General features: G+C 35.0%; 1 protein-coding gene across 4 annotated transcripts in view; it reads right to left on the reverse strand.

Moving 5' to 3' along the window:
* Positions 1 to 15,663, reverse strand: part of LOC138716475 (zinc finger protein 385D-like) — a 93,810-nt gene that overhangs the window by 58,943 nt on the left and 19,204 nt on the right. For 2 of the 4 annotated variants that reach the window (XM_069849601.1, XM_069849599.1), the window contains exons 1-2: positions 10,824 to 10,911; positions 10,648 to 10,747 (exon numbers count right to left, since the gene is read on the reverse strand). In XM_069849601.1, coding sequence (XP_069705702.1) covers positions 10,648 to 10,703 — 56 coding nt within the window. In that variant the 5' untranslated portion in view covers positions 10,704 to 10,747; positions 10,824 to 10,911. Of the gene's footprint in view, positions 1 to 10,647; positions 10,748 to 10,823; positions 10,912 to 15,663 lie in introns of those variants that run through there. The other 2 variants (XM_069849598.1, XM_069849600.1) reach the window with 1 other exon arrangement.

Here is a 15,663-nt window from a genome sequence, read left to right on the forward strand (position 1 = left end):
TTATTATTATTATTATTATTATTATTATTTTATTCACTACTCAAACATCTAATATGAACATCTGAAACCACAAATATTAAGTAGTAGACCTATGCACAAGTCATGTATGTTATTGTGCCAATAAATTTACAAACTACAATCATTACTATACTTAAAACTATACAGGTACCAAAGGTCAAAGATGGCTGGCATTCAATTCAGCCAACCATTAACCTAAAGCACTGTTACTAAAAAGCTGTATTATGTGTTGTGATGAAGATAGGAACTTCACAAATATCTCACTATATAAAGGAATAATAATTTTATATTTCCGCAATATATTTTATGTTATTTTATATTATAATCACAGTATAAAATACATACAGTACACAATATAGCATTTGAATAAAATTGGTGAAATTAGAGTAGCTTGCCTCGCCTAAAAGATATTTCAAATTGTGTAACCTAACAGTTACAAAATGACTAATTATAGTGATATCTGTATTCGAGGAAGTGTTGCCGGTAGTGGAATGAACCTAACAGCTAGGAAATCGTTAAATTTAATCAGATGATCAAATTGTTATCATGTAAAATTGACAACCTAAAACATGTTCTGAGTCTATTTAGATAAAAATAACTTACTACGATAAATTTGAAGGGCTACATATAAGACACAGAATCGACAAATTAACGACTTTCCAAATGAATTGCAGTCCACCTGTCGGCTTGGTGATATAATAAAAGCTGCCAAGATGAACTCTTAACTCTTGGCACAAGTTCATGGAATTCCCTAAGATGGGTAATGCCAGCTGTAGTATTTATTATTGACGACGATTGCTTTTATGAAGGCCTAGGCACATTCTCATAAGTTTCAAAGATCAAAGAGTAGACCTACAGCAATCATTCATTTAAATGCTAATGGTTTCAAATTATTAAGAATTGATTACAATAAAGTCCTTATTCTAATTTCTTAAAACACTATACATTCACTAATCATTATACATCAATTTTCCGATGAATTTAAATACTATTATAGTCACAATCATGCCATGGTATGAAAGAAAAATTACAGCACTTGACCAGAGAACAGGAAGTCGCAGGTTCGATTCCCGCTCGAGGTTGTGTAATTTTTCTTTCATACCATGGCATGATTGTGACTATAATAGTATTTAAATTCATTAATATGTCACATCAACGGACGTATATACGTCACCAAACATCGTAAGATGAAGATTACATCAATTTTCCTTGCAAACAGTCTGAAACTTTCAGCTCTGAAATCAGTAACAAAACCAGATATGCTGGAAAACCTTATACAATGAATTTCTTAAAAAATTCCTAGGCTATTTTATATTAATAGTTTATCGTACAGTCTACATGGTTCGGACATGGTACAAGAATGGTTATCATGAAGAGCATTGGAGATGAGAATAGACAATATAAAGAGGACAATGGGAATACCAAGAATAAGGTGGCTGGACCAGATAAGGGAGAACTTAAATGCAAAAGAAATGGAATGGACAACAGTGATGAGTGAAAAATCTTGGGCGGATAGAGATGGGCTAAGTTGGATGACCCATATAAACAGAAAAGTCCAATAGGAGGAGGAGGAGGAGGAGGAGGAGGAGGAGGAGGAGAAGAAGAAGAAGAAGAAGAAATCTACTTGCAACTATAAGGTTTGTGACATGTGAAATTCAGAATTTATAAAATCAAATTTGAAGATAGCCAAAAATTTGAGCTAGGGAGATCTATTAGTATACTCATAAAAAGGTGAACCACAATATGATTAACTTTTGTTTATAGTGTTCATTACAAGTGGACTCAAGTTCATACTAAAATTACAGTGTCAGAAAATTCAAACAATATACACCAATTTTAAGACTACGATCACTTGTCAGCAGATATTTCATAATATGAACAAATATATTAAGAAACAACACAGAATTACCAAACAGCAAAATTTGTTCAAAACTATAGGGTCTTCCAGTAACATATTATATAACAGCTGCTGTATTTATGAAGCTATAGCAGTCATATTTTTCCCATGGTTACAGTTGTTGTTGACAAATAATTATGGAACGTTACACCATTGCACAACGTGTAGAAATCATTAAAATTTATTATTAAAAAAGAGTCATCCATTCATCAAGCATTCTGTCCATTATGTGAAGTGTATGGTGTGTATAAGATACTGGGCTACAATAAGGGATTATTTCTGGCCTCAACTGGAAGGTATGGATCTCAGAAACGTCTCGTTTCAGCAAGATGACACCACATGTCATACTGTTCACAATACAGTCGACCTTTTGGGGAGAAGTTCAAATGTTTCATCCTTTCGCGTGATGGTGATGTTAATCGGCACCCAAGATCATGTAATTTAACACCATTGGATTATTTCTTATGGGGTTATGTTAAATAACGGGTTTATGCCAACAAGCCAGAAACAGTTAATGACCTAAGGAACAATATCACGTGCGTTATTCGTGAAATTGAGCCTGGTTTATGTTTGTCTGTTATTGAAAAATGGAAGGCCTGTATACGTGCAACCCAATGAAGCCGTGGTGGCCATTTAACTGACGTTCTCTTCCATACGTAATGGCATTAAGTGTGCTTCAAAATAATAGTAATTAAATAAATAAACTTCTTTTGTTTATACAATTTATTTCATTTTAAAAGTGTGACACTCTTATTGGAAGATCCTTTATAATATGCAATAGTTAAAAAAAAAAAAAAAAAAAAAAAAAAAACTTTTACATGCAGCACAAGGAAGAACTTTATGAAATATACCATATCTGACTATCATCCTCAATGAAAATAACCCAATTTAAAATATCAGCCTTCTCTTAATATACATAAACGATTTTAAAAAAAGAAATCCTACAATTATACCCACACAAAAAAAAAATAATATCAGGTCCTAAAACCATAAACAAGAATACTCTTTTCACCAGTTATACTAAGCATGGCTATTAAAAACAACACAAACTGATATGATAAATATGGCTAACTTCATAAATCTTGAATTTAACTTTTATCTTTTCCATTATATTCCCCTGCCCTCTCTACGCACCACTGCATATTGTTTATAGCAGTGCTGTCATTGATGAGTAGAGAATTGGTACAGCAGGTATGCTGTTTTTTTTTTTTTTTTCACGTAGTCCACTGACTGAAAATAGATCCCTTTTAGTGTACTTTTAATTTATGGAAACAAGAAAAAATCACGAAATGCTAAATTTGACGAATATAGCGTGTATGCCAGTATTGGATATAATATGTCTCTGCCAAATGTTGCTTCAGAGATTTGACATTGTGTGCAAGAACACAGACTTTTCCATTTGTCATATTTCCACAGATTGAACCCTTCTTTCATAATATTTGAAAGATTTCGATGTAATATTTATGTAGTCACAGTCTGTCCTTCTAAAATTAATTCAATCATCACTAGGGCTAGGATTCTTAGGTAAATAAATATTTTATTTACACTGTAATAGAAACTCGTAATTGTGTTTTAAGTTTAGGACAAGGTCACCTGAGCATATATTTTCAATTTTATTTCATATTAACTTATACATATTTTGAATTTTTAAATGTAAATACATATTTTTCGAAAAAAAAAAAAAAAACAAAAAAATAAAGTTTTCATGAAATAATTTTCGACAAAAGCCCCATTTCAGATTAATTATCACATAAATGTTCAGTACAGTTGCTTAGATGCGACAAATGGGAAATGTTTCTCGGAGTTGCCCATCTGTGGACCTGTGGAACTGCAGTCTGCTCTCTCACCACAAGGGATAAAGAGTTATCACTAAAAAATTGTATTGTAACTAACACACATAAACATTGATGTGTCATTTAGTATTGTCTTGTAATTTATCATAATGGTGATTCAGGAGTGATTATAATTTCATAAACATCAGCTGCCTCTGTTTTCGTTTACAATCATAAACATGTCTTTAGGGAGTGCATGTTGTTTCTCAATGGCCAGGATGCTCTTTTTCCCAGTACAAGGCAATGTTCTATAATAATCGTCAGTCATTTGTAATGGACAACTTGAGAATGAATCTCATTGTGTACTGTAATTCTTCAGCAGTTGACAAGACAGCATAATTTTTACTGGCGAGTACTGCATATTGTTTATATTCACATAAAATACTGTAATTGAAACATAATTAAATATTTTTCCTTTTTTTGTCACATATTTTCCCGATTTTTAGCACCTAAAAATCCGAGCCCTAATCATCACAGTGACTCTAATGCCGAAAACACTATCAACACTGCTTTGTCTTGCACATTCGATTTTTTTCATCCTTGGCAAACTGGGAGTCTTCCAATGCACTAATTAGTAATTTCTGGGTCATAATGAGCCTTTCCTTTGATCAGGTGACTAAATTGAAATCTTTCCTACCTAGGGTTTCCAGACACATATTGGAAAAAAAATACGGAGCAGTTATCAGTTTTCACTAAGTAAGTTTAGTATGCGCACCCACCAAAATGCCAATCTTTCAAAGTGTGTGTGTAGTAAAGTTTATTACACCAACACTTTACTAACTAAGGGTAAGTAAACAAATAGTAAACAAAATTGTTAGGGAGCATATTTGTATTAAGTTTAAACTTCTTTATGTAAGTTGTCTTCAAATTGTTTTTACTAAGTTATTACAGAAATAGCAACAAAATACACTACTTACGTGACAATATTCTTACAAATCAATCCGCCTTGCCCTTGAAATATTTCTCTGAATTAATGTCACTTAATAATTGTTTATTTTGAAGAATCATGTATGAAAAGAAACGCAATCCTCACTGAAGAATGATTTTACAACAAGCACTGATTTTACTGTTTTTACAGACAATTTATTTTTCTCATCAGTCCATAGAGCGTTCATGCGAGAAAATAATCTTTCGATACATGCATTTGTTCCATAATGAACTCCACTACCTTCTTCAAATTTGAGAGTTCTCCTTCAGTACTTTCAAAAATATCCACCCAGATTTCATCTAAACGTCTGCTGTTGCCATCAGTCGCCTTGAGAAATTAATAACTCACAATAATTGTTTCATAATAGCCCATGTACAATGCAATGATGAAGTGCGATTTTTGTAATTTATTATGTAGAATAGACATTGTAACTTTTCCATTTTTTCTCAGTTAGAAGTCTAAAATATGGGTTGGAAAAGCTGTCCCGAGACTTTTCTCGGGACAATGGGATTCATTAGCAAAAAATGGGACGATCCCATATTTTACGGGACATCTGGGAACCGTATTCCTACCATACAACAAAGAGGAAAGTTCTAATGATATGCCTTCACACAAAATTTGGATAAATTTTTACCACAGCGCGTTTCTGTGAAGCAGTACTCAGAATTTTATTTCTTTGTACTTTGGTTTACTCTCGACATTGAAAGAGTATTTTCTTTGATGAATGCTCAATGGACAGAAGAAAGGAACAGATTATTATTACTTAAGTCAGTAAATGCAATTCTGTAGATACAGTATATGAAAAATGCAGCAAATTTCACAAGGTTATTCACAAAGTTCCTTTCTTCTGTTCACAGTTCTGAGAAGTATGAGTGGTAGTGTGATGGTGATACAAAGACTTGAATGGTCTGCCACTATAACAAACACTCAATGAGAATATGATAGATAAGATAAAGTGTGTCCAATCTTGCCTGTATTGAATAAATAAGTGAGACTGATGTAGTGTATATATAGTATATAAAGATATTGGTGTCCATACTATACAGTGCAAGTCCTTAGAAATTCACATGTTTCCTGTTGTCAATGGAATTGACATGCAAATGTGTCTTGGTTTTATCTTTCTTCATTATGGCAACCCTAACTATTGCAAAAACATTAGTATCATAATGAAACCAATAGATATTGTAGTTTACTTTATTGCGAGTGAAAGAGAAAAAAGAGAAGACTGCATTGTGTTAAGTACGAGTATTTAAATAGCAGTGAGTGCAAAAACTGTGATCGCCCACAGAATGCGGACACGTGGCCAATGTTTTTCAACATAGCTATAACTTACGTCAGTATGCATGCAGTTATCCTCCTTCTCCCCTCCTGCCTCACTGAATATACTGAGAAACTGATTCACTCCACATCATCCCTCTACTCAAATGTTCGCGCATAACACCAGCCAAGCTATCTAAACACAACAATACTAGGTTATTTAGCATAGATGATAATGGTGACGAGATAGTATTTGGCGAGATGAGGCCGAGGATTTGCCATAGATTACTTGGTATTCGCGTTATGGTTGGAGAAAGCCTCAGAAAAATCCCCAACCAGGTAATCGGTCCAAGTGGGCATCAAACCTATGCCCAAGTACAGCTCCAGAATGGCAGACAAACATGCCTACTGCCTGAGTTATGCCAGTGGCTTCAAATACTTATTACTTTGTATCTTGAAACAATAAAGAACCTAAGCTTTCTTTATCAAAAATTATAGATTATGCACTCCCTCTCACATTCACACACAAAATCCAATTTCTTGTTGGCATTTATATTGTGGGACCAGCGACACCACTAAAGTCCTTGTAGTCCAGACCTTAATAGAAACATTCCTGAACTTCAGACATTATTCGATTATTTATTTTCATGTTTATATTTTAAAATTAATATTCTGCTTCATGAGTAGTAGTATTTATTTAGCGACACTTTGAACTGCAGAAGTTATTCAGCATGAAATTAGATTTTACTTTTGGGATGGCCGACAAATTTTGAATTTTTGACATAGGGGGACAGACACCACTCGAGTGGGTGGGGAAGAGGGACAGCCCGATTTTTCTAGATTTTTTAGGAAGACGAAGACATAAAATATTCACAAAACCTTTCTTCACATAAAATAAGAATTCCATTAAATCATATCCGGTATTATTGAAAATAGTTACGCTTTCAACAAGTTTAGTTTTGAGAAGTGGGCTAGTATTGAAGCGTTATTTCCTTCTTTGTGGGGACTTACTTACAAATGGCTTTTAGAGAACCCAGAGGTTCATTGCTGCCCTCACATAAGCCTGCCATCAGTCCTATTCTGAACAAGATCAATCCAGTTTCTGGCATCATAACCCATCTCCCTCAAATCCTTCTTAATATTATCCACCCATCGACGTCTTGGCCTCTCCAAAGGTCATTTCCCCTCCAGCCTTTCAACTAACACTCAATATGCATTTCTAGATTCGCCTATACATGTTACACGCCCTGCCCATCTCAAACATCTGGATTTAATATTCCTAATTATGTCAGGTGAAGAATACAATGTGTGCAGTTCTGTGTTGTGTAACTTTCTCCATTCTTCTGTAACTTCATCCCTCTTAGCCCCAAATATTTTCCTAAGCACCTTACTCTCTAACACCCTTAGCCTCTGTTCCTCTACATGTTAACAAAGTAATATAAAATTTAACACGTGAAAGACACATAATACGTTTTCTGAAGTGAGTGTTAGAAGTTGTGTAATCAAGATGTATAATGAAAGTTCAAGTTTGACAACCATACAGAACAACTGGTAATATAACTGTTTTATAAATTCTTTCAGTTTTTTTGAGAGCAAACTGGATGAGAAAAGCTTCTCTACTGAATAATAACAGGCATTTCCCATATTTATTCTGCGTTTAATTTCCTCCTGAGTGTTATTTATATTTGTTGCCCCAAGATATTTGAATTTTTCCACTTTTTCAAACGATAAACTTTCAATTTTGTGAGGACACTATAATAAAACGTCATTAGCTTGTGGTCTTAGTGCTGTATTTAAATTATAGAATTTCAACATTAATTAAAATATTGGTGAGGGAATAGACTGCCCTGACAATGTTCGCAGCCCTGACCAAAGAAAGGTTTCTTTTACATGCTGTAAATTTACGACATGGACTCAGAACTTTATTTCCCTACCAGAAGAAGCCTTCATAACAAGTCACCCTTGGCCAAATTTTGAATTCACAACCTTAGATCCAACACCTAACATGGTACACTAGATCAACAAAGAAATATAGGCTATAGGAAAGAATTACTTGCAGCGTCTACTTGTTGAGTGAAGGGACCCAAAAAATGGCCGGGTTTAAAAAAAAAGGTCGCTCTACAAGACTGATGAGTAATTTAATAACATACTAACAGAAATATGAGAACAGAATAAGTAAATCCTAACCTATGAAGGATGATCACGATTCTTATTATTACCATCATCACTAAATTAAACTGTCTGAGCACATTGGTTTTCCAGACCAGAGCCCACAGTTCAAATCTCAGTATATAGTGAAGTTTGTGGTAGACAAAGATGGTGGTGAAACAGATTCTGACATTTCCGTTTCTCCTACATCAGTCCATCATTCCTCTACATTTTACAATGAAGAAAATGATGGGAACTGTCATATTCTATTATATTTACATGAGACCAACTCACATGGTTCCTAAAACAAAATGTTCCTGTTGTTGGTAATGATGGCTGAATTATTATTTATTACTTTATTAGGTATGGCACAATGATGGTGATGGTCATATATCTGAGTGAAAAATCTCGACTGTTCCAGAACTCTTCATAGGTTCCGTCAGCAGAAGGGAGGTGATTAATGTGAATTAAAGAAATTAAAATTGTTACAATCATGTAAAAGGAGTAACCTACTTCACTGGATCCACTTTTCAAGATTATCTTCAATAGTAGGCCAATGTGTTAGTTTTCCTTCCTCAGTAATTAACAACTGAATTTATTTATATGTTGCAATGGAGTTGTTTACCCCTATTGAATACGAAATAACGAGCAGGTAATAACACACTGAACACATATCTGCAATTCAGCACAAATGACCATTAGCAATTTACCATGTTGTCCTCACTATCTTTACACATTCATATATCATATATTATTTTCATACATCTAAATAAAACACACTTAATATTCACGTTTACGCAAAATTAATTTGCAAGAAATCTGAACTATATAGGGCTGCTTTACAATATTACTATAAAAAATATTCCCAATTTTATAAAACTATCATAATAGTGCTGAGAATCATATGCATTAAAAAACCCTTAAATTTTCATATAGATATTCATTTAAAATACAGAAATATGCACGTATATATGCGCTAAAAGCTGAAGAGCCAGCAAACTTACATAATAATTATAGTATTTCACGAAAAACACTGCCATATAATGAGAAATATTCAAATTATTAGGCATTAAGAAAAACAGTTATTTTAATTACTTAGTTATTGTCTTATTGGCTACTGATAATTTAATTAAAACCAATTTGATACAGACAATTATTCAATTTCTTTCATGACTGTATGAAACTTTGTGACACAATAATCTTTTCCATGTTTTCAGGATTCAATTTGTTTCTCCTGACCGTAAAAATAAACTTGTGCATAGAAAAGGTTCTTCCTACATCACATAAAGTGAGGGGACAAAACTTATAATCTGGTGACACGCTAGGATTAACACTCACATCATTTTTGTAACCTCAAAGCACTTTGCTAGTTTCCCTCATCTTTTTCAGAATAACATTCTGTAATTTAGCTGATGAAGCATTTGTCAACAAAATTATTTCAGAACTCCTTGATTTGACTTACGCAATATGTACAAACTACTGAAATTGAGGATCCAGAAAACTAGAAAACAGTTTTGCTACAAAAAATATATAAAAAAAATGCATGAATTATGCTCTTAATGTTATGCACAAATGTCCAAAATATGCACATATATGCATGAACAACCATGCATCAATTATCTTAATTGAACATGAAACACGTAATTTCCTAGTTTCATTAAGACATGCAGCCCTGATATAAATATGCATTTGCATAAGTTTCTCATTAGGGCATTATTCATAAATATGAAAAAGTATGGTTTGTTTGTTTGTTTCCCAACCTACATTCATTCTATTCTAAAATGTTTTGTGCAAACCGAAGTATAGTTTAAATCCAGAAAAGAGTATATCAAGAAATGCAACAGATAGCAAAGGCAGATGAATACGAGTGTATGAGAAATACAAGCCTTCGAAAATGTAGAGTGAATGAAAAGGGATTTTTCTATCCTTCATCTACTTTCTAATACGTGTAAGTTTCATCAGTCCATCTCCGCACTTTTAAAAATACTTTCACACAACCCCATAGTGAGAATTCTGAACAAAATCTAACTCCTTATTCGTGAACTATGAGGTTTTGTGATAAAATTTTACCACAGCACTTGTATGCACACCATCAGCAGCATTCCTCCATCACATTGATCTCACTATGCTTGTATTCGCATGTGCATCAAAACATCAATTCCTCTCATCTCTGCCTTCCTAAATCAGAATGAAGTTCGCATAGTATGGATGAATTTGAATGAGAAATTTAATTTTTTACACTGAATTTGATTCCTCTTCTTCCCAAGTACTTTCATAGCATGGCCACAACACAGTGGTCGAAACGTCAGCCAATAACACCAAGACAACGCGGTAGAAGCCCTGAAGCTTATCCACACACCACTTTCAAAGCATGTTCTTAAGTTGCTTAATGAATAACCTCCATGAATGAATCACAGCAAATGGTATGAGAGAAAAAAAATTATGTACGATATAAATTACTTTAGTATAAGCAGAAATCAATTATATTAAACCTGTTACGTGAATTTAAGGTCTGACACAGAGTCCTCAGACCTGGATGCAAAAACCACATAAAAGAGCGTACTCACCTGTAGCCAACCATTGTCGCTACAGCTTGGAAACCTGGAGCCGTGTAGAAACTCATGGCTGCGCTGCTGTCTCACAAGCAACTGGCAGCAACCAGCACAACTGAACACACAAACACAATAGTGTGGCAGCTTCACCGAGTATAACTCACAATAAAATTTAAAAGTTCTATTCTCACCAGACAGAAATTTGCCTTATTAAGTGAATGTATGCACTATGTAGTCACGTCTACTGAATATCAATGCAACTGTAGCACTGCATCGTACCTATTCTGTAACAAGGATGAGCTGCATTGCTGTAAACATCCGAACGTGTTATTAAGCACGAACTGTGCCAACAGCTGTTTTCCATTTGTCAACACAGGGGTAGGGGCTGGAGTCTATTCAATGGCCCGGCAAAGAATTTAATTTCGTGTGTGTGTGTGTGTGTGTGTGTGTGTATGTGTGTGCGTGTGTTATGCATTCTGCAGCAGGTTTTAAATTATGCTAGGCTAATTTTACACACTGCTACATAGCATACGTGTGAGCAAAACACCAAAATTTAATGGGGCACAGCGTCCACTTGTGCACACATTAGTTTCGGCAAAATGTGTAAACATGATTTCGGGCTGCCAATTAATAATGAAATACAGAATGCCTTTGCACTTCTGCCAAGACATGGGACTATTTCCTCATGCAGGAAACAGGTATGAAAATGTGCAACCTTCGCACAAGATCTGGATTTTGTCCAAATTACATAATAAAAAAACAAACATCATCAGGAAGTAATTATAACTAGTGTTCCCATTAACTTCCATTAAATAAATACATTAAAATTAATGCCAGAAATATTAAGGAAGACTTTGCGTCCAAAGCATATAGGCCTATATATACACTGGTATATCATGATCAATAAATAATACCTTCAGATGATATTAACCAATAAGAGAATTTCAAGACAGTTCTCTTCACCTGTTGCTATTAGAGCAACTAATAATAGCTTATGACGAATTGAGAACACAGCGTGCATGAAACAAAAATACTTTGGAAACAAATATAGCATTAGGAAGGAGACGTTTTGAGGATGTCACAGCAAGTTCAAGTAAATCATTAATGGTAACGAAAACTAAGAGGAATGATTTTGGTGTAGACCAGTGGTTCCCAACCTTTTTTGGCTGACGACACACGTTACTGAATGCCCATGATATCGCGACACATTTGATTTTATTATTATTATTATTATTATTATTATTATTATTATAAGCAGTATTTTTCTTCTGGAGAAAAAGACGGTGGAATTCTGTGTAGAATATTTTATAGTGAACAGAGAGATAATTACTGTGCAGTGCACGAGAATTTCGTAGTTTTTAACCTAATTTTCGTCCAACTAAGACTTTCATGATCTAAGCCGAATTCAAAGAAAAATTATATTAAAAACATATTCACACATATTTCGGTTCCATGATGGAAAATGCAACAAAAACGTGCCAGAACGCCGTTCCAGCACGTTCCGCCAGAAAAAAAAAAAAGCACTGATAACTTCTATGTAGTGTTGGACATCCACTGTTTGTAGATAGGTTGATGTTAACATGCAATCGAAAATTTTAAAAGAACAAGCAGCAACTTGAATGGCATTAGGAAAAAAAAAACAAAGGTACGTGTAAAAAATTCCAACCTATCTATGCTGGATGTCCGATTTTAATTTATCGTTTCTGAAAACTCGCCTATTTAATGCGCTTGGTTGCACAGAGTTTCTCTATACCTGGCCTTGGAAAAAAATGAACTGAGCATTGTTGCAGGTGTTCACGTTTCATTGGTACAGTCTGTCTCAAAATAAAATGTACCATATCAGAGACTTCGTTTGCAAATAAAGAATGCGTTTTAAAGAGACTCTGGATGACATACAATTTATTTTTTAATTCCAAAATTTCGCGACACACTTCATGGAGCTGCACGACACACCGGTTGGGAACCCCTGGTATAGACTACAACCTTTCTTTAACAAAACGAAGAAAATCGGAGGTGACGTAATAGAATAATTTCTAATATTGCCTACTTCCATCTATTACTTTAGGTGTAATGAATAAGCCTACTCACTGAAGATGACTGCAAATAAAATAAAATATTATGTGAATCTTTTTAACAAAGTTCTGCATGAATGCTGGGCACTTTGCCTACAGATGAGTATATAACACTTATCCTCTATATACCTAAAGTTGGATCACATAGGGCAGTCTTAGGATGAAACCTTGAAATAGATTACTCCACCTTCTAAAAAAAACCTCTCAGTTCATTAAAAATTCCCTCTCCACAACAATAGTGGCAGATAAAAATAAGTAATAGTATTTCTTGTATCACTTGTTATTTGCAAGCATATTACAAATACTGTACGGTGTAGCCTACTTGTACAGACCCAGAAACAAAATTTGGGCCACCTGAATATTTTTCAAGTTCCAGTTATAACATACTGTGCATGCTCAGTAAGCTACAACTCTCCCTGTCCCAATTTTCATTTCTGCAGAATTATTCTTGTTGAAAGATAGACACTTGAATGAATTTCATGCTTATCATTAAGAGAGCCGAGGTTCATGTTTCAAATTTTGAAGTGAATGGATATTTAAGGACTATAAAAATACTTAACTTTCCTTTCTTCAGACATGAAGAAAAACCAGGGACTCTATGCCATAAACTCATGGCACATAAAGGAACCAATCCTTGAGTTTAAGAACTCCAGACATAATTTACTGGCTGTTTCTTACCCAGTGTTAAAATTAAACATGATTACACAACTTTTAACAATGTATTACTGAGGAATATAAAGTATATATGAGGGTGGATCGGAAACTAAAGCACAATAATAAAAAAAAAAGTTTAATAGATAAACAAAAATAAAAAATACACAAATGAACAAACATCTTTTAGCTACTTTTCTACAAGGCGCCAAGTTTCTCAACACATTTCTCCCATCGTGGTACCAGTTTTGGTATATACTGTTCATAGAAGTTCGTTTGGTTGGAGTATAGCCATCTGAGGACAGTTGATTGCACTTTTGCATCAGTCGCAAAGCGATGACAGGCCAGGAATTTCTTCATGGGATCAAACAGATGAAAGTGTAACAGTGCAAGATCTGGACTGTATGGTAAGTGCTGGAGCACCTCCCAACCAAATGCGTTGATTTTCTCACGAACAGAAGCCGCAAACATGGGGGCGAGCATTGTCATGAAGTGTTACATCGTCAGCATTAATGTTACAGCATTTGTCACGAAGGACACATTTGAATGTAGGCTGCAGCATTCACAGTGGTCCCGTGTTTAGCGAAGTCCACCAACAAAACACCATGCATATCCCAGAACACTGTCACAAGCACTTTCTTAGCAGATTTCGTCACTCTGCATTTTTTCTTTCTGGGGAAGCAGCATGTTTCCACTTCATAGAGGCCTGCTTTGTTTCAGGTGTGTAGTGGTACGCCCAGGACTCATCACCAGTAGCAATTCCTTTAAGAAAGTCACGCCCTTCTGCAGCGTAATGTCTTAAGTAGTACAAGCATGTCATCATTTGCTGGCCCTTGTGGTCGTCTGTTAGGTTCTTAGGTACCCAGAGGCACTAATGTTATGAAATTTCGATGTATCATGTATGACATCGTACACTACACCGTATGATATGTTAAACTGCTGAGATAAGGTTCACAGTTGGATCCACTGGTCGTTCAAAATTGCTGTCTCAATGCCTGTGAAATTCCGCTAGGTTGCAGCTGTTACCGGCCACCTGGAATGTGGCGAATCAAAAGGTTCTCATGGCTGTCTGCGAAGAATGCGCATCACCTGGAGATGTTGCTATGGTCCATACAGTCTTCTCCATACAGGCCACACATGTCCCTGTGAATTTCACTCGGGTTATGTACTTTAGCCAACAAAAATCGCACAACACTTCGCTGCTCTTCACAAGTTGATGACAGTAATATGCGCGCCATCTTTGTTGCGTGGTTCACGCTTCTCACGCTAGAACTGCACATGCAAACAAATTGTGTCTGTAGTGAAAACTTCAAACTATATCTCGGTGAAATGTCAACATCCCAGACGCAATACCGATGCAGAAAAAAATTATTGTGCATTACTTTCCGATCTACCCTCGTGTGTGTGTGTGTGTGTGTGTGTGTGTGTGTGTGTGTGTGTGTGTGTGTGTGTGTGTGTGTATATATACATATCTGTGGCTTGGTTCTAAAAGGGCCAATGTCAAAAATGTTAGTTTTGAGATAAATGGGTTTGAAATTTGCTTATATTGTACAGTGAACCTATGACATTGGCTTGTGAATGCTCTGTACCTTCCACATTAACTGCAGCAGACATTGGCCCTTTTAGTATATGGTAGAACAGACCGAGATAAGCTCGAAAGTGTATATAACTCAAAAGTGCAAAAAATTGACATTGGCCCTTTTAGAACCAAGCCACAGATATATATATATATATATACTTGTTCGTGTTAATGAACTAGATTTAAAGTTAACTTAGTTGACTAGTTTCGGCCTGGGGGCCATCTCAACTCAGAGTTCTGAAGATGACCTCAGGCCGAAACTAGTCAACTAAGGTAACTTTAAACCTAGTTCATTAACACGAGAAAGTAATATTATATATACTTTATATTCCTAAACATTATGGGTAATAAATTTCACCTTACCGGTGTACCCAACCTTGAAAATAGAATTAAACAAGAGATGCTGAACTTACAGTATCTTGGGGCACTGTAAATTGCAAAATATTATCCAACGGAATATATTGAAAAGCAGTAAGCCTAAATATTTCCCAATTTTTTTACTTGGTTATTTAAAGACGCTCTATCAATTACTGAGTTATTTAGAGTCCATGAAATTGGTAATAGAGAGTTGAGACCGAAGTTTCGCCATAGATTACCTGACATTCATCTTACGGTTGGGGAAAATCTCGGAAAAAACCCAACCAGGTAATCAGCCCAAGGGGAATCGAACCTACGTCCAAGCGCAACTCCGGATCATTCTTCTTATTTTAAACAGTATTGCTTTTCAAT

Source organism: Periplaneta americana, chromosome 16 (assembly GCF_040183065.1).
Source record: "Periplaneta americana isolate PAMFEO1 chromosome 16, P.americana_PAMFEO1_priV1, whole genome shotgun sequence".
Classification (NCBI taxonomy): domain Eukaryota; kingdom Metazoa; phylum Arthropoda; class Insecta; order Blattodea; family Blattidae; genus Periplaneta; species Periplaneta americana.